This window comes from Eumetopias jubatus, unplaced genomic scaffold, assembly GCF_037043125.1.
Source record: "Eumetopias jubatus isolate StellerSeaLion01/CBP00866 unplaced genomic scaffold, mEumJub1_p1.0 scaffold_1, whole genome shotgun sequence".
Classification (NCBI taxonomy): domain Eukaryota; kingdom Metazoa; phylum Chordata; class Mammalia; order Carnivora; family Otariidae; genus Eumetopias; species Eumetopias jubatus.
Window position 1 is genome coordinate 200082549 of NW_028274807.1, and position 22959 is coordinate 200105507.

General features: G+C 57.6%; 5 protein-coding genes across 14 annotated transcripts in view; 3 read left to right on the forward strand and 2 right to left on the reverse strand.

Moving 5' to 3' along the window:
• QRICH1 (glutamine rich 1) overlaps window positions 1-2619 on the forward strand; it is a 53720-nt gene extending 51101 nt beyond the window's left edge. For all 6 annotated transcript variants that reach the window (XM_088028462.1, XM_028124272.2, XM_088028452.1 and 3 more), the window contains 2 exons: window positions 161-251; window positions 1661-2619. In XM_088028462.1, the coding sequence (XP_087884588.1) occupies window positions 161-251; window positions 1661-1853 (284 nt within the window). In that variant the 3' untranslated portion in view covers window positions 1854-2619. The remainder of the gene's footprint in view (window positions 1-160; window positions 252-1660) is intronic.
• A 238-nt stretch (window positions 2620-2857) lies between these two features.
• On the forward strand, window positions 2858-7770 carry IMPDH2 (inosine monophosphate dehydrogenase 2). Its single transcript, XM_028124274.2, has 14 exons — window positions 2858-3054; window positions 3500-3548; window positions 3764-3865; window positions 3983-4057; window positions 4384-4590; window positions 5113-5200; window positions 5274-5473; window positions 5553-5643; window positions 5744-5839; window positions 6820-6963; window positions 7050-7194; window positions 7292-7435; window positions 7516-7599; window positions 7694-7770. Exons 1-14 carry the CDS (start codon window positions 2957-2959, stop codon window positions 7713-7715), a joined length of 1545 nt encoding a protein of 514 aa, XP_027980075.1. The 5' UTR covers window positions 2858-2956; the 3' UTR covers window positions 7716-7770.
• Window positions 7771-8547: 777 nt separating this feature from the next.
• Window positions 8548-10561, reverse strand: NDUFAF3 (NADH:ubiquinone oxidoreductase complex assembly factor 3). Its single transcript, XM_028124300.2, has 5 exons — window positions 9592-10561; window positions 9320-9512; window positions 9097-9163; window positions 8880-8980; window positions 8548-8800 (listed from the first exon to the last, which is right to left on the reverse strand). The coding sequence occupies exons 1-5, from the start codon at window positions 9666-9668 to the stop codon at window positions 8675-8677; spliced, it is 564 nt and encodes a 187-aa protein (XP_027980101.1). The 5' UTR covers window positions 9669-10561; the 3' UTR covers window positions 8548-8674.
• Window positions 10562-10746: 185 nt separating this feature from the next.
• Window positions 10747-15702, forward strand: DALRD3 (DALR anticodon binding domain containing 3). Of its 4 annotated transcripts, none has more exons than XM_088028479.1 (12): window positions 10749-10948; window positions 12227-12813; window positions 12887-13182; window positions 13305-13561; window positions 13647-13726; window positions 13811-13939; window positions 14307-14377; window positions 14503-14564; window positions 14654-14736; window positions 14820-15002; window positions 15097-15210; window positions 15314-15702. In XM_088028479.1, exons 2-12 carry the CDS (start codon window positions 12451-12453, stop codon window positions 15551-15553), a joined length of 1878 nt encoding a protein of 625 aa, XP_087884605.1. In that variant the 5' UTR covers window positions 10749-10948; window positions 12227-12450; the 3' UTR covers window positions 15554-15702. The 4 variants fall into 4 exon arrangements, with proteins under 4 accessions (XP_087884607.1, XP_027980099.1, XP_087884605.1 ...); XM_028124296.2 differs by lacking the exon at window positions 10749-10948 and having other exon boundaries at window positions 12609-12813; window positions 15314-15382; window positions 15469-15702; XM_088028481.1 differs by lacking the exon at window positions 14307-14377 and having other exon boundaries at window positions 10747-10948; window positions 14474-14564.
• WDR6 (WD repeat domain 6) lies at window positions 15236-22933 on the reverse strand. 2 transcript variants are annotated; one of them, XM_028124295.2, is made up of 7 exons: window positions 22748-22933; window positions 17071-19552; window positions 16895-16978; window positions 16685-16801; window positions 16468-16586; window positions 15763-16367; window positions 15236-15633 (listed from the first exon to the last, which is right to left on the reverse strand). In XM_028124295.2, the coding sequence occupies exons 1-6, from the start codon at window positions 22845-22847 to the stop codon at window positions 15907-15909; spliced, it is 3363 nt and encodes a 1120-aa protein (XP_027980096.1). In that variant the 5' UTR covers window positions 22848-22933; the 3' UTR covers window positions 15236-15633; window positions 15763-15906. The 2 variants fall into 2 exon arrangements, with proteins under 2 accessions (XP_027980096.1, XP_087884600.1); XM_088028474.1 differs by having other exon boundaries at window positions 17071-19547; window positions 22743-22933.
• Window positions 22934-22959: the final 26 nt, after the last annotated feature.

The following is a 22959-nucleotide window of genomic DNA, read 5'->3' on the forward strand; positions in this document are numbered from 1 at the left end:
CCCAATGTGGGGCTCTATCTTAGGACCCTGGGGTCATGAGCTGAAGGCAGACGCTTAACGACTGAGCCACCCAGGTGCCCCCAAGCCTGAGGTTCCTAATCTGGTCCTGAGCTAAGGCAGTCTCATGCCATGTCCCTGGTGGTGGGGGTGTGTTTTATAGTTACAGATGACATGTATGCAGAACAGACGGAAAATCCAGAGAATCCACTGAGATGTCCCATCAAGCTCTACGATTTCTACCTCTTTAAATGGTGAGGAAGCTTTATGGTGGCTGGGTGACTGTATGTGTGCATGAGTGCACTGTTACCTGTGTATAAGGCATTCTTTAGTCCCAAACAGGGTAAAAACACATTTCCAAAAAGCTAAATATAGAAGCAGCCTGACTGGTTTCCCCAAAGCATATGAAATTACTAGCATTGTGATTTTATATGGTCTCCTGTCTTGGAGAGGGGAATGGGGGAGATGGAGGAAAGTATAGAAAGGCGGCCTCCATCATGTAGCATCTTCCTGGCCTTGACCTTTGTCACTAGCAACATAAATCTAGGGGGGATATCTTTCCTTGGCTTTTACTCTCTTGCCCTTGCAGTTTGGCATGTCATCTTTACTGCAATGCCAGAATCCTCTTTCTATGTTATAGGTCTTACATTTCTTAGATTAAAACCCTTCAGTGGTTTCCATTTATTGTATAGAGAAAGAGTAATCCTAATCTTGCCAACAAGGCCTTATGTATACTCCCCCTTGCTAATCTCACGTCCTTGTACCTCTTGGCTCTCTAGCCACTGGCTCCTCTCCACTCCAGAGCATCATGATCTCCCTACCTCCAGGCCTCAGCTTAGAAATTTTCCCCGTTGGGCAAGCCTCCCCTCCCCACCCCCGTATTTGGCTAGTTGGCTCCTATCCATCCCTCTTCTCAAAACAGCTTTATCAGAAGCATTTCTAGATTCCCTCCCTGTTCTTTTGGGCTGTTTCCTCTGTAGCACTTACCACTGATTATCATTTATGTAATTGTTTAATTGTTGACTGTCTCTTATCTGTAAGCTCCATAAGGTAGGGAGTCTCGGATCCTGCTCATTTCTTGAACACCAGCCCCTAGTGCAGGTCTGGCACACAGTAGCCCTTTGATAAATATTGAGTGGATGGGCGAATATAACTGTTAGAAGGTGGCATGTGCTAAGTACAGCACAACATTGAGGGGGGTGGAGGATGAGCCCAGGTAAGGGTCCCAGCATCACAGCCAAGCTGGGAAGGCAGAGTCCCTTATGTAACATTTAGGAATTCAGTGGATTGGGTAGAGGAAACAACATGAGCAAAGACTTGGAGAGGACCTTGTAGGCGGTGCAATTGGTTCCAAGTGGGATACGGTTGGACTCCAGTAGATGAACCCTGGCATCCCGAGGCAGGTGGTCAGAGGAATCACAGCTGGCAGTATGTGAGGGAGAAGCGGAAAGGAGGCAGCCTATTCTTGGCATTGGCAGTAGCCCCAAAGGAGGCCCTAGAGGTAATGTGTGTTGACTGCATGGAATTCAGTAGCTATGCCATCATACCTTTGAAGAGCTGCTGTCTTCCCACCTTTTGCATACAGCATCTGTCTGGAATATTCCAGGGTGGGAGGGTTGAGAATGTTGTGGTTTTACCCAGCTTTTACTGATATATTTTTCAGCCCCCAGAGTGTGAAAGGCCGGAATGACACGTTTTATCTGACGCCTGAGCCAGTTGTGGCCCCCAATAGCCCAATCTGGTACTCGGTCCAGCCTATCAGCAGAGAGCAAATGGGACAGATGCTGACTCGGATCCTGGTGATACGAGAAATTCAGGAGGCCATTGCTGTGGCCAACGCAAGCACCATGCATTGAGATCCCTAAGCCATGGTGCAAGGGAGATGATCCAGGAAAAAAAAAAATGGACAGACTTTCACACTAAAGAAGAGGCCTCCATTTTTTTCTTTTCTTTTTTTTTTTTTTTAAATTGGTGTAGTTATGAAGCCTTTCAGACTGCTTCTGTTTAAAATGTAAAAGGAAACTTTGCCTCCTGTGCGTCACTGTAAATCTGCTGCAGCAGATTCTTCAGCCCATGGGGGCTCTGGGTTTCCTGAAAGCCAGATGTCCTAGAAAGTTGCTCGCTGGCTTTTTCTTTTTTGCCTGGGGCCTGGGGAAAGGGCTCGGACTGTTAGGAGAAATGTGGCCCCTTCCCTTACTCCAGAAAGATGGAATTAGTGACGGACCCTCCAGGGAATCTCCCCAGCTGGCTTCCACTCTGACTGGCAGACGTCGCTGACCACAGGGGAGCCATGGTCTTTTCTTTCTTCATGCTCAGACATAAACTTAGCATCTTAATGGAAGGAAAATGAGGGGAACTTCAATTATGATTTATTAAAGACAATTTCTATTACACCCTCCTTTATGACAAGTGACATTTTAGATGTTAAAGTAAAAACTTTACCATGACTTTTTTTTTTTTTTTTTTTTTTGGCCTAACATTGAGGCCTTAAACCTGAGGCTCCTGTGCCTGATGGAATTCTTGTAACATACACTTGTGTATCATATAAAGATACCACTCTGTTTCTCTTATGTATTCTTAATCTAGTTGTTTATTAAGAATGACAAGCACGTCTTTTCAACATGCTAGTGAACATCGCCTCTTTATTTGGGAGGAGCCTAGCGGGCCATCGGAAGCAAAGCCTTGCCTGCTGGTTGAACGGGTCACGGTCCTGTGGGAGGGGGCAGCCTCGGGAACGCCCAACTTTGTGGCTGCACACCTAGGGCGTGCTCTGCGCATGCGCTCCTTTGATGGCCCCGCCCGGAAGGCGTACGGGCTCCGCCTGTTCGTGCTGCGTCCTGACGTCAGTGACGCGCAGGGCGCAATGACGATATCGGCGGGTTTATATTGGCGCGGCCCAGAAGGCTGAGGCCTCTGCGGCGCGGTCTTCGGGCACACGCGGCTTTGCCTAGCGGTGGCCATGGCCGACTACCTGATTAGCGGGGGCACGTCCTACGTGCCAGACGACGGGCTCACAGCACAGCAGCTGTTCAACTGCGGGGACGGCCTCACCTACAAGTGCGGGCCTAGCGGGCTTACCTGGGGGAGGAGAGGGGCGGCGCGCTGGACTGGGAGGCCGGGCGGGGTTTTCCACTGAGCCCGCTTGGACCGAGGCATGGGAGACAGGTTCCGGAGAATTCCCCACCCATTTTTGGGGCTCCGTTTGATAGATCTGAAGTGGGGCGGGATGGAGGAGGCATCTTGGCGGTGCTTGAGATTTCAGGCTAGAAGCTCCATTCTCTCGGCACATGAGTTGTCAGGGTGCCAGGGTCGCTGATGACAGCTAGGTGGCAGAAAAGATCCCGTCTCCATCTCCACCTTGTGATTTGTCTGCCCTGCCTGTGACACGGGCTAGGTCAGTGCCCTCTAAGGCCCAAATGCCTTATGACATGATCTGTGGGGATGGAATCTCGGGCCGCCCTAAGCCTGAGCCTTACTCCCAATTCGCTCCCCTCCCCCATAGTGACTTTCTCATTCTCCCTGGGTACATCGACTTCACTGCAGACCAGGTGGTGAGTATGGCCAGAAATTGGGTCCTGAGCATCAAGGTTGGGTAAGGTACTTCTCTTCCCTGGTCTCAGCTACCACAGCAGATTGGGCTTGGGGTGGATTCTATGGAAGTCTGATTGGCATGCAGGTCATACAGGACACGTGTTTTATGGGGGACCTGGCACCACCCTGAGGCTTTTAGAGGTACTTGCCACATTATCGGGCCATATTTCCTCAGGACCTGACTTCTGCTCTGACCAAAAAGATCACTCTGAAGACCCCACTGGTTTCCTCACCCATGGACACAGTCACAGAGGCTGGCATGGCCATAGCAATGGCGGTGAGCATCATGGGGTGTAAGGACAAAAGGAGGGGCCTCACTCACACTCTTTCCCAAAGACACACATAGTCGTGCTGCTCTTTGTCACTTTTTCACGATCTTCTGTTTATCATGCAGCTTACAGGTGGTATTGGCTTCATCCACCACAACTGTACACCTGAGTTCCAAGCCAACGAAGTTCGGAAAGTGAAGGTCAGAAGGGCAAGGATCGTGGTCAAGAGCTCCTGGGAATTGCATTGAGGTGGAGTGGGGTGGAAGTGGGGGATTTGTTCTCCTAATTTAGGATCCTTTTTTCCCCACTTTGGGGTTCAGTTCCTGAGAAGAGCATGAGACCCTGTGTCCTAAGGCAAGAGAAGACGACCAGGTGGATAGTACCTACAGCCCACCCATGTTTACTATCCCTGGGTTTGAATTGTGATTTGGTCCTATGGTACTGCCAGAGGGGGAGTTGGCACAGACCCCAGGTTTCAGACTGGTAAAGATGGTTCAGAAATGTTATTTCTCACCATCCCTTCCAGAAATATGAGCAGGGATTCATTACGGACCCCGTGGTCCTCAGCCCCAAGGATCGAGTGCGGGATGTGTTTGAAGCCAAAGCCCGGCATGGATTCTGTGGTATCCCAATCACCGATACAGGCCGGATGGGGAGCCGCTTGGTGGGCATCATTTCTTCAAGGGACATAGATTTTCTCAAGGAGGAGGAACACGACCGATTTTTGGAAGAGGTGGGTGCTACTGACAAAGCAAAGCCAAGCTCTGGCGGCCAAGGCTTAAGATGGGGTTTCTGTTGCCTGAATGGCATCTCGGGGGGCTTCTGCTGTCCAGGAAAGATGAATGCCCAGCCAAGTCTCTGACCCCTTCATGGGGTTCCTGCATCTCTTCCCCACCAGATGCTCTCATTCTGCCCAAGTGTTTGCCAGCATGCGTGCTGTGTTGCCACTCTCAAGGTGGGGGCAGTGCTCAGGGACCAACCGCAGCCTCCTCTTCCAACTCCCTTGTCGTTGCTCTGGCGGGGCCCTTCTTTCTCCGCTATGTAACAGCATGTTCTGTGTACCACATTGTTCTTTCTACTCGATTCTCACCCGTGCCACTGTATTGCTGCATTGGCTGTTGGGTTCACTTGAGGAGGGTGGTTTGGGTGCCAGGTGTGTGATCAGGGTGGTCTGTGGAACCTCACCCCCGAGTTAGGTCAGGGTGTGTTGGAGGTCTGGTCTCTGGGCCCTTCTCACAGCTCCCCTCACTGCTAGATCATGACGAAGAGGGAAGACTTGGTGGTAGCCCCTGCAGGCATCACACTGAAGGAAGCAAATGAAATTCTGCAGCGCAGCAAGAAGGGTGAGTTCTAGAGGTGGAAGGGTTCTGGAACCAAAGACCAGGGTTCTGATTTATGTACCTTCCCTACCCCCAGGAAAGTTACCCATTGTAAATGAAGATGGTGAGCTGGTAGCCATCATTGCCCGGACAGACCTGAAGAAGAACCGGGATTACCCACTGGCCTCCAAAGATGCCAAGAAGCAGCTGCTGTGTGGAGCAGCCATTGGCACTCATGAAGATGACAAGTATCGGCTGGATTTGCTAGCCCAGGCTGGAGTGGACGTAGTGGTTCTGGTGAGCTCTTGCACAGGCAGGGTGGAGTGGTAGGGACAGCTGTCATACCAGTCTCACTGGGACTTTCTCCTGGTCCCAGGACTCTTCCCAAGGAAACTCCATCTTCCAGATTAATATGATCAAGTACATCAAGGAGAAATACCCCTCCCTCCAAGTTATTGGAGGCAATGGTGAGGCAAGACTGGGCACCAAAGGACGTGGGGCAAGAGGTAGAGGAGCTAGGTTCCCACTCGGATCGTCACCCAAGCCTTTCCCTGTTCTTCACTGCAGTGGTCACAGCTGCTCAGGCCAAGAACCTCATTGATGCTGGTGTAGATGCCCTGCGGGTGGGCATGGGCAGTGGCTCCATCTGCATCACCCAGGAAGGTAAGAAATGCTTCAGTGGGGCCCTCAGAGACTCTGGCTTCAGCAGGGCCCTTAGCCCCATATGGCCTGGAGCCAAATGCTCTTGTGGGAACTATACCGAGTCCTCCAGTAGGGGCAGTCCCAGGGCCAAAGAGACCCCTTGGATGGGTGACATGCTGGAAGACGAGCTCGTCATTCCTCACCTGCCACTACCCCCCTGCCTAGCCTGGCCTCCTTGCTCCTGCTCTGCACCCTCTCTAAACTCTGGTCTGTTTGTTTTATTTAGTGGCTCCCAAGATCCCTCCAGACATAAAGTCCCACAGCCCCAAATGCCCTTCTACTGTCAAGGGCTGCTATAGTAAGTCCAGCCCGGCCCACTGGCCCGGCCCGGCTGCCCACTGCCCGGCTGCTTGGTTGACTGTAGCTGTAGCTCCCGGGGTTTGTGGTGTTGATGGGTGGGCAGGGCACACTGAATGACAGACCATGGTTTTAGGGGCTGCTGGAGAACACAGCTCCTTCCTCTTCCTGGGGTGCTTGTAGTGCAGGACCTCCATCACATTTCCTACAGTAGGCACAGCTCAAGGACCAAACAAGCGCACTCTTCCTTCCACATGACCACTCCCCTGATCCTGCCCAAGCTGCGAACCATGCTGGGAGGAAGGGGTGGGCCTCTGGGTACTAACTGCACGGTGACACCTACCCCCACTTGATACCAGGTGGGTGGGCCCCCCCCCCGGCTGCTGACTGCATGTGCCTGAGGCTGCCCTGGGCCAAGCACACATGCACGTGCACATGCAGGGTTGAGTGGAGGCCATCACTGCTGTTTGAACTGTTGAAGGCAGACAGGGCAGCAGCCCTTCCAGACATGACTCTTTCTCCGCCGTGCTGCAGTCCTGGTACAGGTGTAGCGGAGAGCTCCTGGGTGCTGAGTTATGGCTGCAGGGCCCCTCGCCTGTCCCCACAGATTCCACCCACCCATCTGTTCCTCCATTTCTTAATAGTGTTGGCCTGTGGGCGGCCACAAGCAACAGCAGTGTACAAGGTGTCAGAATATGCACGGCGCTTTGGTGTTCCTGTTATTGCTGATGGAGGAATCCAAAATGTGGGCCATATCGCCAAAGCCTTGGCCCTTGGGGCCTCCACAGGTGAGGCCCAACACCCAGGGAGTCTGGTGGGATTCCTTCCCCAGTGCCACTCAGGGTCTGCTCCCGTCACTCCCATTTGTCCACAGTCATGATGGGTTCCCTCCTGGCTGCTACCACTGAGGCCCCTGGCGAGTACTTCTTCTCCGATGGGATCCGGCTAAAGAAATACCGTGGTATGGGTTCTCTTGATGCCATGGACAAGCATCTCAGCAGCCAGAACCGATATTTCAGGTGGGACAGGAAGGTCAATTACCCTGTACTGACAGCCTTGTACTGATAGCCTCATCCATGCTTAACCTTGCCTATGTTGTCTTGCCTTTCCCTACAGTGAAGCTGATAAAATCAAGGTGGCCCAAGGGGTGTCTGGGGCTGTGCAGGACAAAGGGTCCATCCACAAATTTGTCCCCTACCTGATCGCTGGCATCCAGCATTCCTGCCAGGACATTGGTGCCAAGAGTTTGACCCAAGTCCGGTAAGCCAAGGGAGCTGGGACATGGGTGGAGGAGCTAGTTGAGGGCCACGTACCCACATCCAACATTTGCCCCTCTTCAGAGCCATGATGTATTCTGGAGAACTCAAGTTTGAGAAGAGAACATCCTCCGCTCAGGTGGAAGGGGGTGTGCACAGCCTCCATTCGTAAGTGACCAACCTTTTTGTACCCATCTACCCTTGGGGCAGAGGTTCCTCCTTTCTGCTGCCCCCACCTCAAAGCTGGTTGTTCTGCCTACAGGTATGAGAAGAGGCTTTTCTGAAAAGGGTTACCACATACCCCCTCAGTTTTTCAATAAAAGTTTGGAGAAAAAAAAAGTGATGTTTGATCTTTGAGGTTAACAGGCAGGTGTGGTGACCACTATCACGGACACACACAAGCACAACACTCATTTGTAGGGAAAGCCTCAGACCCTGAGGTCTGGATATTCCTTGGATCCAGGAGGTACTAATTCTAAATTCAAAAAGGTCCCTCCCGGGCGCCTGGGTGGCTCAGTTGGTCGATTGACTGCCTTCGGCTCAGGTCATGATCCTGGAGTCCTGGAATCGAGTCCTGCATTGGGCTCCCTGCTCGACAGAGAGTCTGCTTCTCCCTCTGACCCTCCCCCCTCTCATGTGCTCTCTCTCTCACTGTCTCTCAAATAAATAAATAAAATCTTTACCAAAAAAAAAAAAAAGTCCCTCCTGAGGCAGCTCACAAGGTAGGTCAGGCCAGCTCTGGCTCACAAGGGTTCAGTCTCACATTGTGGCTGCTTAGGACAGGTCATGGAATAGTCCTCAGGGGCTTTGGACTGGCACCCACAGGGCCTCCTGCTTGGCCACATGGGACCAGGTTGAGAGCCACATACATATTCTCTAACTTGAATCTCCAAGGGACCTTGAGAAAACAGTCCCCTCAAATCTGCATATGAGCAAGTACAAAGATTTGCATTTTGGGACAGGTGCCTATACCGCCTCCAGCCTCTGAGAAGCTATGTAGTCTAAATAAAAAGGAGATCCTCTAGTTTCACACAACTTCTCCCCCCCCACACACACACAAGAGCCCACTGAGCCAGCAGCTCTTCCTTGCTAGCAACACAACTAGTACAAAATGGGAAAGGTGGATTAAATTATTAATTTGCTGGCAAGAAAGACAAGTATTACAGTGCCAAAGGGGAAGGGCTAATGAAAGCGCTGGAAACCCCTGCACTCTGCAAAAAGTGCCAGGGTCTTCCTGGACAGGTTAGGTCAGTTCCTGGTGGTTCGTTCTGCAGCTTGTGAGCACAGTCCCTCCGGGTGGAGGGATAAGAGCAGCTCCTGTTCCTCGGCCTTCATGACACAGGAAGTTGAAAGTGGCACAGGCATTGGGCTGCAAAGAGAAAGCCTGCGTCAGCGTGGCGAGGGCTAGGCCTGGGCCCTGCTCCGCACTCCCGAAGCGCAGGGCTTACCGTGTCCTGCACTTCCACGGCGATGCCCCGCTGCCGCAGGGCTTGCAGCACCTGGGGCTGCAGCCGTTCAGTCCGGTCTCCGGTGCCCACCACAACAATCTCTAGGGAAAGATGGCCAGGGCTAGCCTGCAGCAGGCAGTTCTGTGGGGAGGCTGGGGCGGGGTGGCTTTTGGCTTTCTAGGCCTGGAAGCACCGCAGCCCTCCCCTTCTCCAGTACCTATCTGGGGCTCCAGCAACCAGAAGAGGGAGAAGCTTTCTTCGGTGATGTCCCGGTGAGTTCCTACCTGTGTTGGGAGGAGGCAGGTTAAACAAGTTCGCGCAGTTTTCCCCACAGCGCCCTTACCTGCACCACTAACGGGCAACGGAAAAGCCCAAGTTGGCCAGGGACAGAATCAGGGGGCAGGCCTGGGACTCTGGCCCTCTGCTGCCTCAGTGCTCACGTTCCACTGCACCACGGAGTGCGGGAGCAGCGCGCAGGGCCCAAGCACGCGATTTCCGTTGACCGTGAAGCCGCGGCTGCTGTAGCTGTCGATATACATGGACTGCGGGGAGTCGCGCTGCAGCAGGGAGATGCGCGTCCGCTGATACAGCTCGTCGTCCGCCGGAGTGAGCCGATGCCCTCGCCGTGGGGCCCTGCGGAGGGGTGTGCTCAGGGTCTAGGGGGTCAGGAGGAGCAGGGCGGGAGAATCAGGGACGCTGGGCCCGGGCTCACCTCAGCAGCTCGGCAGGGGAACAGCGGAGCACTGCCCGCGCTCGGCACAGGCCGCGAAGCACGAACGTGGCGACCATGTCGGACCGGTGAGCAGGGAGGCCGGCGCTGGGTCAGCGGGGTCGTGGTGGAGCCCACCGCAGCGCGCCGACAGCGCCCCCTGCGTCCCGGAGGGCACGGCGCAGGTCGGCCGCCCCAGCGCGGGATTTTGAGGGAGCTGGCCGATGCCAATTGTCCCAGGAGGACCCGTCCCCCAGCGCGGCTCCGGTGTCTGCACCTGCCACCCGCCCCGCCCCGGGCCCCCGCAGACCGTCCTGGGGGAGTCAGACACCTGGTGGCGTGGCCGGCCTCAGAGCGCTGCCTGGGCCCCCGCCGCAGCCGGGTCCCCGGCTCTCAGCCATTACGTAGGGCTCCCGGGGCCTGGGGCAGGGCGGCCGCGCACCTGGTCGAGTCCCACACACCTGGCCAGGGCGTGGGGCCAGCCTCCAAGCCCCTAATCCCAGGCTTTGGGGCGTCGGGTTCCCAGGGCGGGGCGGCCGGCTTAGGTTTCCCTTGCTCTCCCGCGAATCACGCCCCTCCCTCAACCGTCACCCGCGCGACCGTTGGCGTCGCCGCCGCGCGTCTCCCGGGGCGTGGCTGCGCGTGGATTGGCTTCTCGGGAGCGCGAGGGGGCGTGGCTGATTGGTTTCTCCTTAAAATGGCTCCGAGTCTGCGGCCCGAGCAAGCGGAAGGGGACGCCGTGGTAGGGCGATTGTAGCTGTTCGGGGGGGATCGACCGGGCCGAACGGGACCGGATATTGAACTAGACAGCGGCTGGAGCATCGCCCTGTCGTCGCTCACTCTGCTCGCGGCCCGAGAATTCCCCGACCCCCCGTCTTGAGCCGAATCAGAGGGCCTACTGGCGCGAGAGTCGCCGGCGCCCGCGCGGGTTTCGGGCATCTCCGCGCCCCCACGGTGTCGTGGCCTCAAGGGAACGTTGACGCGTCTGCTACCCACGGGGCCGGGCGGGAGGGAGGTTCGGCACAGCGGGGGACGTTCGCAATGGATTCCTGGGGGTCCCGTCGCCGCCATTGGGCCCTCCCCGCCCCCCCCAGCGCTCCGGGCGCGGGCAGAGTCACGGGACAAAGGGCCCCGGGTGCGGGGGGTGTCCCCGAGGCGGGTGCGCGGGTTTACTTCCTCTCCGGCCCGACGGGCGAGCTCCTCTTTTAGCCGATCCCGAAGCCCGTCCCGCCACCGTCACCGCACCGGTGGCCTGGTTTCATGGTACCAACAGGAGTAATCCTACCCTGCGGATCTAATCCGGATCGGGACCGGTCCTAAGGGAGGCCCCTACCAATCTTCCTATTGTTTTGGGGCCCAGGTGAGCGCCTCGTTCCCACTACACTCGGCTTTACCGCCCACTTCTAGGTCCGTCTTCTGGTACTGGGAATGGGGGTCCTGATCTGGCCCCAGGGCAAGGGACCACCACCCTCCCGGGGTTAGTCCCCCCCTCCCCCGCCCACGGCTGGACAGCGGGCAACGGAATCCCAAAAGCAGCTGTTGTCTCCAGAGCATTCCAGCTGCGCTTGGATTTCGTTCCCTGCTCTCCTGCCAGAGCAGCGTCCTGGCCTAGATGGGGTGGGCCAACCCCTGACCCCAGACATACTTTATTTGGGTCGCTCTAGTCTCCGCCCCTGCCTCAGGTGCGCCCTCAGGCTGGAGATGGTGGTCGGAGAGCCAGGGTTGTGGTTATCTCTTGAACCTGGAGTAGCACTGACAAGGGAGGTGGGTCCTAGGGCCTTTGGACAGGACTGCAATGGCGGTGAGTCCCACAGGGCGGGGCCACACCAGCCCGCAGCTCGCTATAGATAGTCTTTCACTTCCTGGGGAAAACCCACCCCAACCGTCTTCGTGTACCGAGAGTAGCTGAAGTCCCCGGCTTGGCCTCCAGCCTCCAGCCTGTTAGCAGCTCTGCCCCTGGGTCATGCGACTGCGGAATGGAAAGCGCTTTGGAATGACACGATCACTCCCGTTGAGTGGGCACCCAAGAAGCCATCGGGAATGTCGTGTCCGCCCAGTGCTCTTTCGGCGATCCCAGCAGGGCCTTGCAGCCCTGGCCCAAAAAGGGGTCTTGCCAAACTTTCTGCCCCTAGGATCCCCTCCTTTCTGAACTCTGGGCACTCTCACTGCTCCAGAGCAGTAATTATGGGTTTCCTGCACTCTGTGCTGTGTCGGGTTCAATCTCCATTAAGGAAAATAGAGAAAAAGGGGATTTAACTTACACTGAAATGAAAACATTCCGGAGTCCTCATGGGACAGAGGAAAGAGCTCTCTGTAGTGGAGTGGGATGCTCCCAACTGAGAGCAGTCCTTTAGCTGGGTCTTCTCATGGTCACATTATTTTGCCTACAATGGCTCGTTGCCTAAACCAGAAGGCCAGAGTATCCCTGATAATGTACACAAGGTTAAAAGCATTAAAAACTGATAATTCTGGAAAGTATCGTGATGGTTCTAATTTCTCAAAAATCAAGAGAAGAAATTCTACCAGAGTACGCATTTATCGGGAGTAAAGACGACCCAAATAGCAAAGGAGGAAAGGGCTGTAAATAACCTGAAGCCGCAGAACAGATTCTTTCAAAAATTAGATTTTTTTTTTTTAGGAGGTCCTGAAAATGGTTAGCTGCCCTATTCCGCTGACAATTCATTTGGAACTTTTGACGTTTGATCAAGTGTCAAATGGGGGGAATGAAACGTTATCACAAATAGGTAAGATTTCGATGAGAGAAACAGTCGGGTCTGGGCCCCACCCGGTAGCGAGGATCATTTCCCTGGTTGCTAATGCCGGTGACGACGACGGAACTCTAGGCCGAAGGCGGACCTCGCGATGCCGGGGCCGAGCAGGGCAGGCGGGCCACGCGGAGGGAGTGCTGGGACCGAAGGTCGAGAGCGGCCGCCACGGTTCCCTCCGGCGCACCTGTCGGCTCAGGGACGCCACCGGATACACGCCCCGGCCAGTCGGCCCTCCCGGAAGCTCGACCTCCTGACGCTTTGCTTCCGGTTCCGCTGGCTCCTTCCGGTCGCCATGGCGACGGGGCGCCTGGGGGTCAGGGAGACGCTAGGGGCCCTCAACACGGCCCTGGGGTCTGGCGACCCCGTGTGGTTCAAAGAGACGCGCGCCCGCCACCTGCGCGCCCGAGACTTCCTGGCGCCGCGGCCCGCACTGCAGGCGCGCTTCGGGGACGAACAGGTGGGCGCCAGCCGGGCGGGGATGTGCGGCCAGGGGCAGCGCCGCAGCCCGCTGACCGCCCTTCCTCCCGCAGGTGCCCGAGCGTGTGGTCCGTGCAGTCGCCGGCCTGCAAGGCCCCGGCGTGGCCCCGGTGCTGCGCTGCGCGCCGACGCCCGCGGGTCTGGCACTCCAGCTGCAGCGGCCCGCCGTCTTCGAGCGCGTGCTCGGCGCCGTGGCCGCGTATGCCGCGCCCGCCGCGCCCGCCGCGCCCGGCCCGCGCGTCCTCCTGCACTGCCCGGCGCTGCGCGGGGCTCCTGGCGCGCTCCGCTTGAGCCAGCTGCGCGCCGTGCTCGTGGCCGATCATTTGGCGCGAGCTCTGCGCGCTCATGGGTGAGCGCGCCGCGGGGCCAGAAAGGCCGGGCTGGCGAGCTGGGCCTAGAGCCGCTGCGGGTGGGAAGGAGGGGAAGCTTGCGGCGGGTGCTCGGGCTGAGACGGCCGCCCTCGCTTCCCAGGGCGAGTGTGCGGCTGGTGCCCGCCGTACGGGACCCGCACATGCCGACCTTCCTGCAGCAACTACGCGTGGACTGGCCCGCTGCCTCCGAGAGAGCCGCCACCGAAGCCCTGAGGAGCCTCGCGCTTGCAGAGCTTAGCCCTGCCCCGGACGGGGGAGCCCTGCCCCCTGGCGTCCTGGGCACAGTGTGCCTGAAGGAGGTGATGCAAGAACGGGGACGCGCAGCCGGCTATGACCCCAACCTGGACAAGTGTCTGGGTAGGAGCTGGAGCCCTGCAGGGCCGGAGAGAAGGTGGGGACCCTGCGCTCCTGGCTGGCCTCAACACCCCTGTGTTCTCTGCAGTGACTGAGGATCTGCTGTGCGTGCTGGCCGAGCTGCAGGAGGCTGTCCGCCACGGACCTGGGGACGGCCCTCCAGGCCTGGTTAGTGACAGGCCCCCCCAACCCCGTAGGCCTCTGGCAAGCCGTGTCCTGTGTCCGCCCAGTGACCGTCCTCCTACCCTTTAGGCAGCGGCCCCAGATGCTGATGAAGGCGGCTGCATGGTTGTACACGTGGTGAGCTGTGAGGAGGAGTTCCAGCAACAAAAGTTGGACTTGCTCTGGTGGAAGCTGGATGCGCAGGCTCCGCTCACACAGGTAGGCTGGTGATGGCGGAGCGCCCCCTCGCCCCCACCAACCTGAGGGCCCCTGAAAACCCATGTTAGCTGATGAGTCCATAGGTGATACTTGACCTTGAGAAAGAGGTTAGGCTTGGTGAATGGGCGTTTGCAGCAGGGGTAGCGGCCTGGGAGAGGGTGGGGTCTGGAGGCACAGCCCAAGGAACACCAAAGAATGATAGCTTGGGAAAGTTGGGGACTGTGCGCTGAGGGGTGGGCTTGAGAGGGAGGCACAAAGCCTGGTGGCAAAAGGCTGGAGGAGTCCAGGCACCAGGTTTAGGTCCTTCCAGGGATTCATCGCTGGACGTACCGCCAGCTGGGCTAAGCGCCTGCTCTCTTCCTGACAGAGGCACCTGGTCTGCGGCCCAGTGAAAGTAGCTGGTGCACCCGGTGCCCTGACTGCCCCCGAGTACTACGAGTGAGTGAGGCTGGAAAGGAGGCCACGGAGTCAGGGTAGTTGAGGCGGGGGGGGAGGGGGGGGTCTCACCGCCAACCCCCCCCACCCCCACTGCAGGCCCTTGGCTCACCCTTCTCCACACGCAGGCTCCGGCACGCCCAGGTGTGCAAGGCGTCGGCCCTGAAGCACGGCAGGGAGCTAGCCCGAGGTGCGCCTGGGGAGCCGGGCTGCGCTCCGCGGGAGGGGCGGCTCACCTGCTTCCCTGCCCACCCAGACTGACCCGCTCAACCCCCGCAGACCCGGCCTGGACAGAGGTGTTCAGCGTCCTCTCCGTGGCGACCATCAAGTTTGAAATGCTCAGCACAGCTCCGCAGAGTCAGGTGAGCCCGGGGGGCCGATGGGATCAGGGCTTGGAGAACAGGCTGGGTCGCGGCTGCAACTGTGCGCCCCCCCAACCCCCTAGCTCCTCCTGGCCCTGAGCGATGGCAGCGTTTCCACAAAGGGCACCAAGAGTGGCACCTTCGTCATGTATAACTGTGCCCGTCTTGCCACGCTATTTGAGGGGTACCAGCACAGCGTGGAACAAGGTCTGTACCCCACTTTTCCACCTGTGAGCAGTCTCGATTTCTCACTGCTGCAGGATGAGGTGAGTGTCCTCCTGGGGAGCGGGCACCTGCAGGAGATTGGGACCTCCCCTCCCAGCGCCCTTCACCTACCCCACCCCCGCCCCGCCCCTGCAGGGTGAGTGGCTGCTGCTCTTCAATGGCGTGCTCCCCTTCCCAGACCTGCTGAGCCAGACCGCAGCCCTGGCGTGCGTGGCCCCGGGGCTCCACGCGACTGCGCGCACCGAGACGGTGAGGCAGAGAAGGCCCGGACAGATACTGCACGCTTGCTGCTTTATTCTGGGCTGGGCATGAGATCAAAGAGACCAGCCAGTGACTCAGTCTCTGTCTCTAGATGTGCAAGTTCCTGGTTCAGCTCAGCATGGATTTCAGCTCATACTATAACCGCGTACACATCCTAGGGGTAAGTACACAGCAAAGGGGGCGGGGGGCTTGCAGGGGTGCAAGGGAAGCAGAGGAAGAGACCAGCAGGCCCCTTCTCTCCTCCAGGAGCCTCGACCACACCTATTTGGTCAAATGTTTGCCCGTCTCCAGCTTCTGCGGGCTGTGCGTGAAGTGCTCCACGCTGGCCTAGCCACGCTGGGTCTCCCTCCACTGAACCACATCTAAGGCCACAGAGACCCCGACATCTAGGAATGTTTACAAAGTCATTACCTGGAAAAAAGATACAAAGATTCTGTTAGAGACCTGAAGCCAAAATAAACTGCTTCTGTTACATACAAAGCCTGGTCCTGTTGGTAGGTAGTGGGGCATAGCCTGGGTCGGCCCGAACAGCACTCTCACCTCCTGCTCCTGCTCTGCAGTCAGGAGCCCGCGGCTGCCGCCTCCTCCTCAAGGCACACTGGGCATGGGCACAGACGGCCGCTGCTGTTCCACCCTGTCTGCGAGCAGGTCCCATGCCCAGCACGCCGGCCACCGCGGGACACCTTAATCATACCAATTGTAAACCTCAAGCCCCTGGCCCCCAAGAGCACATCGGTGGCCAAACTCAGGGCTTACAGGCCAGCAGTCCATGTCAGCCACGTCTGGGACATGGTACACGGTACTGTTCATGAAGGTGGGCTCACCATGCCCCAGACGCCAGAAGGTCAGCCGTTGGTCGATGGAGGCTGAGACCATGAGGCTTGGGCTTAGGATCTTGAGGCCTGTCACATGGGCAGCATGTGCACAGGGGACGGAGTATTCCTCTAGCACATGCAACTGGGGCACCAACTCAGCACCCCCCATGGCCTCTTCCAGCTCCGGTGCCTCCACGGCCAGCACAAAGACATGGAGGGAACCATCCTCACTGCCACTGGCCACGAGATGGCCCTCACGTGTGGGCAAGGTATGCAGGCTGTTGACACCACAGCTGTGAGCCTGGAGGGTCAGGCAGGGGGCGCCCAGCCCTGGAGGAAGAAGATGGTTGTCAGGGCCCAGCCTACCACCTGGGTGAAGGCGAAGTGCAAGATGGGGAGGGACAGCCCCGGCTGCACACTAGCTACTCACGGTAGGGAAGCCCAGGGTCTGCTGGAGGCTCCAGGGCAGCGGAGCCATGGTCCAGCACGGTAGTGAGATCCCAGAAGGCCAAGTTGCCATCGGTGGCTGCACTGCACAGGAACAGCCTCCTGGGAGCCAGGAAAGGGCAGCTGGGTCAATGAGGGAGATGGGAAGCAACAGGAGCCCCCACCCGGCCCACGCGGGGCCCCCAGGCGGCCCCTCTCACCGCCGCTGGTTGGGTGCCTCATGGGTAAAGGAATGGACCTTGAGGACACACCGCTTGTGGTGGAAGTTTTCAGCCAGGAGCTGCAACCGCCGCCCCGAGTCCTGCAAAAGGAAGAGCCTGGGGGGGGGGGGCGGGGGAGGGCCCAGCTCAGAACCCATTCTGGACAAACTTCCAGCCCTGGTCTCGGGGCCCAAGGCGCTCTGCTCTCACCTCACTGCTCCATCACTGCAGGCTGCAGCCACTAGGGGGCCAAGGCCAGGCCGGTCGAACTCACACACAGCCAGGGACATGTACCTGCAGACACAACACCGGCCAGCAGTCAGGGGAAGCCTGGAAGCAGTGGCAAGGGGCCAGCCCATGTTTCCGCCTCACGGTATGCACGTCACCTGGTCTCTGGGTCCACCTTGACCATTCGGTGCCGATTGCGCTGCCGGTCCCAGTACTCATCTAGCCGGTGGGACGAAAGATGCATGACATGGCAAGCGAGGCGGCTTGGGGTGCTGGGGTCCGGGGTGACCATGATGCTGAAGCAGTGCATCTCAGCCCGGCCCCCCGCAGACACCACATGAGCAGTCAGGCCTGGCCGAGGATCCTGAGGGCCACCTGGGGTACCGATGCCCCACACGGCCAGGGCGCGCACGGAGGAGATATGATTACACACCGCCGTAAGTGCATGCGCCGAGCCGGTGACGGTGGGGAGTGCCAGGACACAGACAGTAGTGTCCTCGCTGCACGTGATCACGATGTCGGTCAGGCCCGGCCCCTCGCTGCCCGGCTCCACGTGGTCGGGCTGCATGAAGCTGGGCACCTCAAATTCAGGCCCCAGAGTGATGGTGCCCACACGCTTCACACAAGTGATCTCACGGCCATGCAGGCTCTCGCGGAGAATCACATGTGGCCGGGTGCAGCCACCCAGAGCCCGGTAGAGCATGACGTCCCCGTCCTTGAGGTAGGCAAAAGCCATAGCCGCCTCAGTATCAGAGAAGGCCCAGGAGCGGTGCCCTCCACCACAGTTGACGATGTGCAGCTTTTCATGTGACCGGGGACTCCACACCACAAACTCGTTGGCATGGAAACCCAGGATGACCATACTCCCATCAGCCACCATGCGGAGCCCAGCCACCCAGTTCATGCCTCGACAGGACTTCTGCCTGAGGACCGGCTGCAGTTGGCCGCCTCGCACAAAGAGCTGATAGTAGGCGCCATCGCGCCCCGTGGTATACACGTAGCCACTGTGGCAGGTGACGGACGTCACACCCTGCTTCCCATGCAGAGAAGGGAGGGTGGACACAGGGCCCCACTCAGTAGAAGCAGTCTCACCCCCCTCACTGCCACTACCTGCTCCAAGAGCTCCAGCGATAGCCCCGGCCTTGCCCCCAACCCCAAGGTCCTTGAGCAGAGCTGGTCTAGAGGGAAACAGCAACACAGAGCCCCGGCGGTCCCCACACACCAGGAAGTCACCAGGGGGTAAGAAGGCACTGCATGTGTGCCATCTCTGCTTGCTGGGAGGCAGCAGGTACCGGCAACGTTCCTTTACAAAGATGGCCTTACCAGAGGGCGCAGCTGAGATTTCCAGGCAAGCCACTACACCGCCAGGGCCCGATGCCAGCAACAGGAGTTCCTCGTAGCCACGCAGGGCCCAGCTCAAGCTATGCACTTTCCCACGGAACAGGGTCAAGTCCACGGCTGCAGTTGGAGTGTTGATGGGGACAACCTTGACACGACCCTCCCCATTGGCCATGGCACAAAGTCCGAAACCCTCAGGACCAGGGGCTGCCTCCAGAAGGCAGTAGGACTGGAAGCGCTTGTCCTCCAGCAGCTGCTCCCAGCACTTGACCTCAAGGTCATAGAGATACAGGGCCCCTGTATCAGTCACTGCCAGTAGTCGCCAGGAGCCAGCCAGCGTCACAGCCTTGAGGGTACCTGGCCTGCTGCGGGACTTGAAGCAGAGAGCTGAGACCCCTGAACCCGGGTACCCACGCCCTACCAGGTGCCACAGCCGGATGCCTGAGTCATCACCCCCGGTGACCACCCAGGCCTGCCTCTCATGGGCAGCTATAGCCCGGATCCCACGGCCCTGGTGGCCCCGAAAGGCCTGAAGGATCTCACCTTCATGGCTCCATACCAAGCAGACACAGTCCTCTCCTGCACTGATAAGGTAATTCTCTAGGAGCTTGACCTGCCACACACGGGCGCTGTGCCCAAAGCAATGCCCAATATTCTGTACCCGACCCCCAGGCACCCGCAGGTCACCCACCTTCCAGATGCGGACACTTCGGTCTTCTGAAGCTGTGGCCAACAAGCCCTTGCTTTCCAGGTACGACATGCTGAAGATGACCCCCACATGCCCACTGACTCGTCGGTCGGGGGCCACCGGCTTATTGTCTATTAAAGCGGCTGCTGGGTACCAGACAAGGAGCTGATTGGAAACCGCACCTGCCACTATGGTCAGCTCCTTCCAGGTATCTCCGATCAGACAGGCTGAGGAGAGGGTGCACCTGTCTGTGCAGGGCACCTCCTGCAGCATGCACCCTACCACAGGGTCGTACAGCACTACTGAGTTATGGCCCAGGGCCAAGGCCACGTTGCCCTCAAGCCAACGTGCATCCCAGATCCAGTCAGTCATGTTCCACAGGCCAGAGCGCCAGAGCTCCCGGAAGCGGCCCTGTCCCCAGCTAACTTTCACAATTCGGAGTCCCTTGCTCCCAAACACAGCCACCATAGCCTCCGAGTCAAGGTCTCCATTTGGTTCTGGTCGCACCCGGAATCCATGGATAAGATAGTGGCCAAGCAGGTTCTGCACGCGCTTCATCATCCGCAGATGGCCACCAAAATCAAGGCTGTACACCAGGATATCCGGCCCCTCACCTAGGCAGAAGCAGAGCGCCACATCAGAACCTCACTCAACGGGGCGCCTCAGTCTGTAAAGCGTCTGCCTTCGGCTCAGGTCATGATCCCAGGGTCCTGGGATCGAGTCCCACATTGGGCTCCCTGCTCAGTAGGGAGCGTGCTTGTTCCTCTCTCTCTCTGCCCCTCCTTCTTCTGCTCATGCTTTCTCTCTCTCTAATGAATAAAATAAAATAAAATCTTAAAAAAAAAAAAAAAAAAAGAACGCTCACTCAACTCTGCCAAGCCATGAAGAGACGGGGGCAGGGAAAAATCGGGCATGTAGTATAGCCTGCGAATGCATTAAAACACACAATCCCGCTGGCTCGAACCCTGGAAAATCCTTGGCCTCAGTGTCAGCTGGACTTCTCAGTGCTGACTTTCGGACGCCTGCCAGTCGCCCGACACTCAGTTCAGCCTGGCTTCCTCAAACGCCGTCTCCTCCTCACCACACCCGATGCTTGCAGCAGGAACCCTAGAAGCCCTTGTCCCAAAGCCCCAGCTGCATCTGCCTCTACACACAGTCTTCCCACTCTCCTTCCCCCAGAGAAGAGGCTGTCCCCAAAGGTGATCTGCCCACCTTGGGACCACAGCAGAACCCCTGTGGATTTCTAAGAGCTTCTTCCTTGCAGCTCAGATGTGACCGTGTTCAACAGTGACAGGAAAAACCAGGACAGGCGGCCGCCACTTTGGCAGCCAAGGCTCCCATGACCCTCAGCTACCTTCTGGCTGCCCTGCGGGCCCCTCTCACTCTACTAGCTCACCTTCAAGTTCTCTCAATGCTCCTCACTCCACTGATGGCTCCACTGACCGTTACCAGCTGGGTTAGCGGCCTACCCAGCCCCAAACCAGGAAGCTCACCGCTTACCCCGCTAAACTTCCACATCTTCTCATGTTCTCAGTCGCCAAGTTCCATGTGCTCATTTTCTAGAGACTTTTCAAATCCTTTCCACCACAGTGACTTTGGTCCAAGATATCTATCACCTGTTAACCTGAGATGACACTAACAGTCCCTCATGCTATTTTTAGCCTGCAGTCTCAAGCTCACTAGACATGCATTGAGCCTCGATTATAAACCAGACAAGGAACTACATGCTGGAGTAGTAAGACAAGCACAGACCCAGGCTCCTGGCCATCAGGCAGACACTAAACAGTATCACCCAAGTAACCAACATTGTCATAACTTTGTTAAGTTCCAGGAAAGAACTATAGGGATTGCTTTAATATAAAAGAGGGAAATCTTCAGTGATTTTCCCTCTAGAAGACATTCGGCAGTATCTGGAGACATTTCTAGTTGTCACAGCTGGGAGTTACGCTAACTGGAATAGAAGCCAGGAATGCTGCTAAATGTCCTGCAAGTCACAGACAGCCCCTCACACAAAAAATGATCTGGGCCAAAACGTTAATAGTGCCGAGACTGAGAAACACCCCGGTGTCATCTAAGCAACTTGGCAAGTGTCACGGTAGGCCACCTTGAGCATGTAACATTTAGGCTGAGGAATCAACAAGCAGTGGCAACCAGAGGAAGAGTAGGAATGGGGGAGATGGGTGACCCTTTCTTGGCAGATGGGATATCAAGTTTAATGGCCCTGAAGTGAGCAAGAACTCTAGGTTGTGCGGCTGGAATACGAAACAAAGGGCTCAAAGGATGGGCTGAGAGAATGCTGCTGAGGGGGTCTGGGAGCCAAAGTTGCATGGCCTCGAGTGATGGCAACAGGTAAAGAAACAGACAGATGCCACAAGTATGAAGTCAAAATCAACCAGAGTTCGCCTGGGCACTGAGGAAGATGCTTGGGCTTGAGCACCTGAGTGGCTGTTGTTCTCCCTGCTCGGGTGGAGCACCCAGCAGGAGGATTTCCATTTGAAGGCACCTGTGCACTTGGGCCTGGAACCCACAAGCAAACAAGGCTGGAAATTGAGACTGTAGGTACAAATGGGTGAAATTTGAGAGTTGTAGCAATATAAAAGTCACTTTGGAAGTCACAGGAGCAGGGGAATTCACTTGGAGAGCTTTCTAACCTGCATTTCCCAAGTCATTTCCCTGCTTAAAACCCTTCATGAGACCTCTCTCCACCACCATAAAGTCAGATCTAGGCATAAAATGGTCTGGCCCTCAGCTCATTTCTCCAGCCTCTTCTCCCAGACCCCACCCCTGCTCAGCCTCACAGGAACTCTCTCTTTCTCCCAAAGTAACAAATTCTCAGTCTCAAGGCCTTTGGCATGCTTACCCTCTGCCAGGAACTCACTGCTTCTCTTCTCCTAGTCCATTCTTGTGATTCTTTGGGTTTCTGCCTACCTATCCCCTCCTGCAGGAGCCTTAGGAGTCTAACCCCTGGTAGGAACCTTCGGCTCCCAGAGCCCCCACACCAGATCACAACTGGGCCACCCCTCCACACACACAAAACCACCCCCTAGGATAGGAAGCAGCTCACTCAAGGCTTGACCTCCAGTGCCCTGCCTCAGGGCCCTTAAAAAACAGCAGCACCACCATCAGTCACTAGCGGCTTCCCGCTGGGCCTCGATGCTTTCCAGGGCTCTGGGGCTTCAGGTCCCAGGCTTTTGCTGGCCTATGCTTCTCGACCTGACCTTCCCCGAAGAGATATCAACACTGGATTTCCTGGATGCAACCATCTCAGAAGGGGCCTCAGCGTCTGCCTCCCCAAGCACTGGCCCGCTCAGAAAGGTCTCATCCCTGGTTTCCCGCCACCCTATTCTTCGTCGTCCCCACCTACCATGGAGAAGCCTCACCCACCCCTGGGAGCCCACAGCCCCGCCTACCAGGCCCTTCCCCCGAGAGGCCACACCACAGACCGCCCCCCGGACCCGCCCACCCGAAGGGGGCTTCCCACCCCCCGGCTCCCGGCGGGGGCCACACACCGCTCTCCCTCCCTGCCCCGCCTTCAAAACCACTGCTTTTCCCGCATTTTCCCGCGGCCCCACCGCCCTTTCCACGTCAGCTGCAGATTGTGAAGGAACTCGACAGCCACATCGTTTTTTTTGTCTCTGGGGCTCCTCTGGCCGGGCCTCCAGCCCGCCATCTCCTGGCTCCCGCCCAGCTCGATCGGGCTTCATCCCGCCGCCCGTCCTCCTCTTTGGGAGCATCCCTTTGTTCTCATGGTCCCGCCCCATGCGAGCGCCCGGTTTCTTCGCTAGCGCGCGCCTCGCACCAAACCTCACCCGCCAACAGCCGATCCCCCACGCACTCCAGACCCGTGACCGGGAGGAGTATGAGCTCCGAGGTTGCCCGCGGCCAAACGTAGTCCTCGTGAGCGTCCATGACTGTCCTCGAGCCGCAGCGGCTGCCTTGGCCAAGAAGGGAGCTGAGCTCTCGCGAGACGACCCTTCCTCGCGCGCAGCAGAGCCGGTCTGCGGCGGCCTTAGCAACAGGT

Bases quoted from the DNA above. Each gene is read 5' to 3' on its own strand.
- IMPDH2 (XM_028124274.2), top strand. From the start codon at position 2,957: ATGGCCGACTACCTGATTAGCGGGGGCACGTCCTACGTGCCAGACGAC. The intron at 3,549-3,763 runs GTGAGTATGGCC...ATATTTCCTCAG, and splicing joins ACTTCACTGCAGACCAGGTG to GACCTGACTTCTGCTCTGAC. The intron at 3,866-3,982 runs GTGAGCATCATG...TTTATCATGCAG, and splicing joins GCATGGCCATAGCAATGGCG to CTTACAGGTGGTATTGGCTT.
- NDUFAF3 (XM_028124300.2), bottom strand. From the start codon at position 9,668: ATGGTCGCCACGTTCGTGCTTCGCGGCCTGTGCCGAGCGCGGGCAGTG. The intron at 9,164-9,319 runs GTGAGCACTGAG...CTCCCAACACAG, and splicing joins ACTCCGTGGTGCAGTGGAAC to GTAGGAACTCACCGGGACAT. The intron at 8,801-8,879 runs GTAAGCCCTGCG...TTCTCTTTGCAG, and splicing joins CCGTGGAAGTGCAGGACACG to CCCAATGCCTGTGCCACTTT.
- DALRD3 (XM_088028479.1), top strand. From the start codon at position 12,451: ATGCCGGGGCCGAGCAGGGCAGGCGGGCCACGCGGAGGGAGTGCTGGG. The intron at 14,378-14,502 runs GTGAGTGAGGCT...CTCCACACGCAG, and splicing joins ACTGCCCCCGAGTACTACGA to GCTCCGGCACGCCCAGGTGT. The intron at 15,003-15,096 runs GTGAGTGTCCTC...CCGCCCCTGCAG, and splicing joins TCTCACTGCTGCAGGATGAG to GGTGAGTGGCTGCTGCTCTT.
- WDR6 (XM_028124295.2), bottom strand. From the start codon at position 22,847: ATGGACGCTCACGAGGACTACGTTTGGCCGCGGGCAACCTCGGAGCTC. The intron at 19,553-22,747 runs GTGAGGTTTGGT...GCTTCTGCCTAG, and splicing joins GGGGGATCGGCTGTTGGCGG to GTGAGGGGCCGGATATCCTG. The intron at 16,587-16,684 runs GTGAGAGGGGCC...CCTGGCTCCCAG, and splicing joins GAGGCACCCAACCAGCGGCG to GAGGCTGTTCCTGTGCAGTG.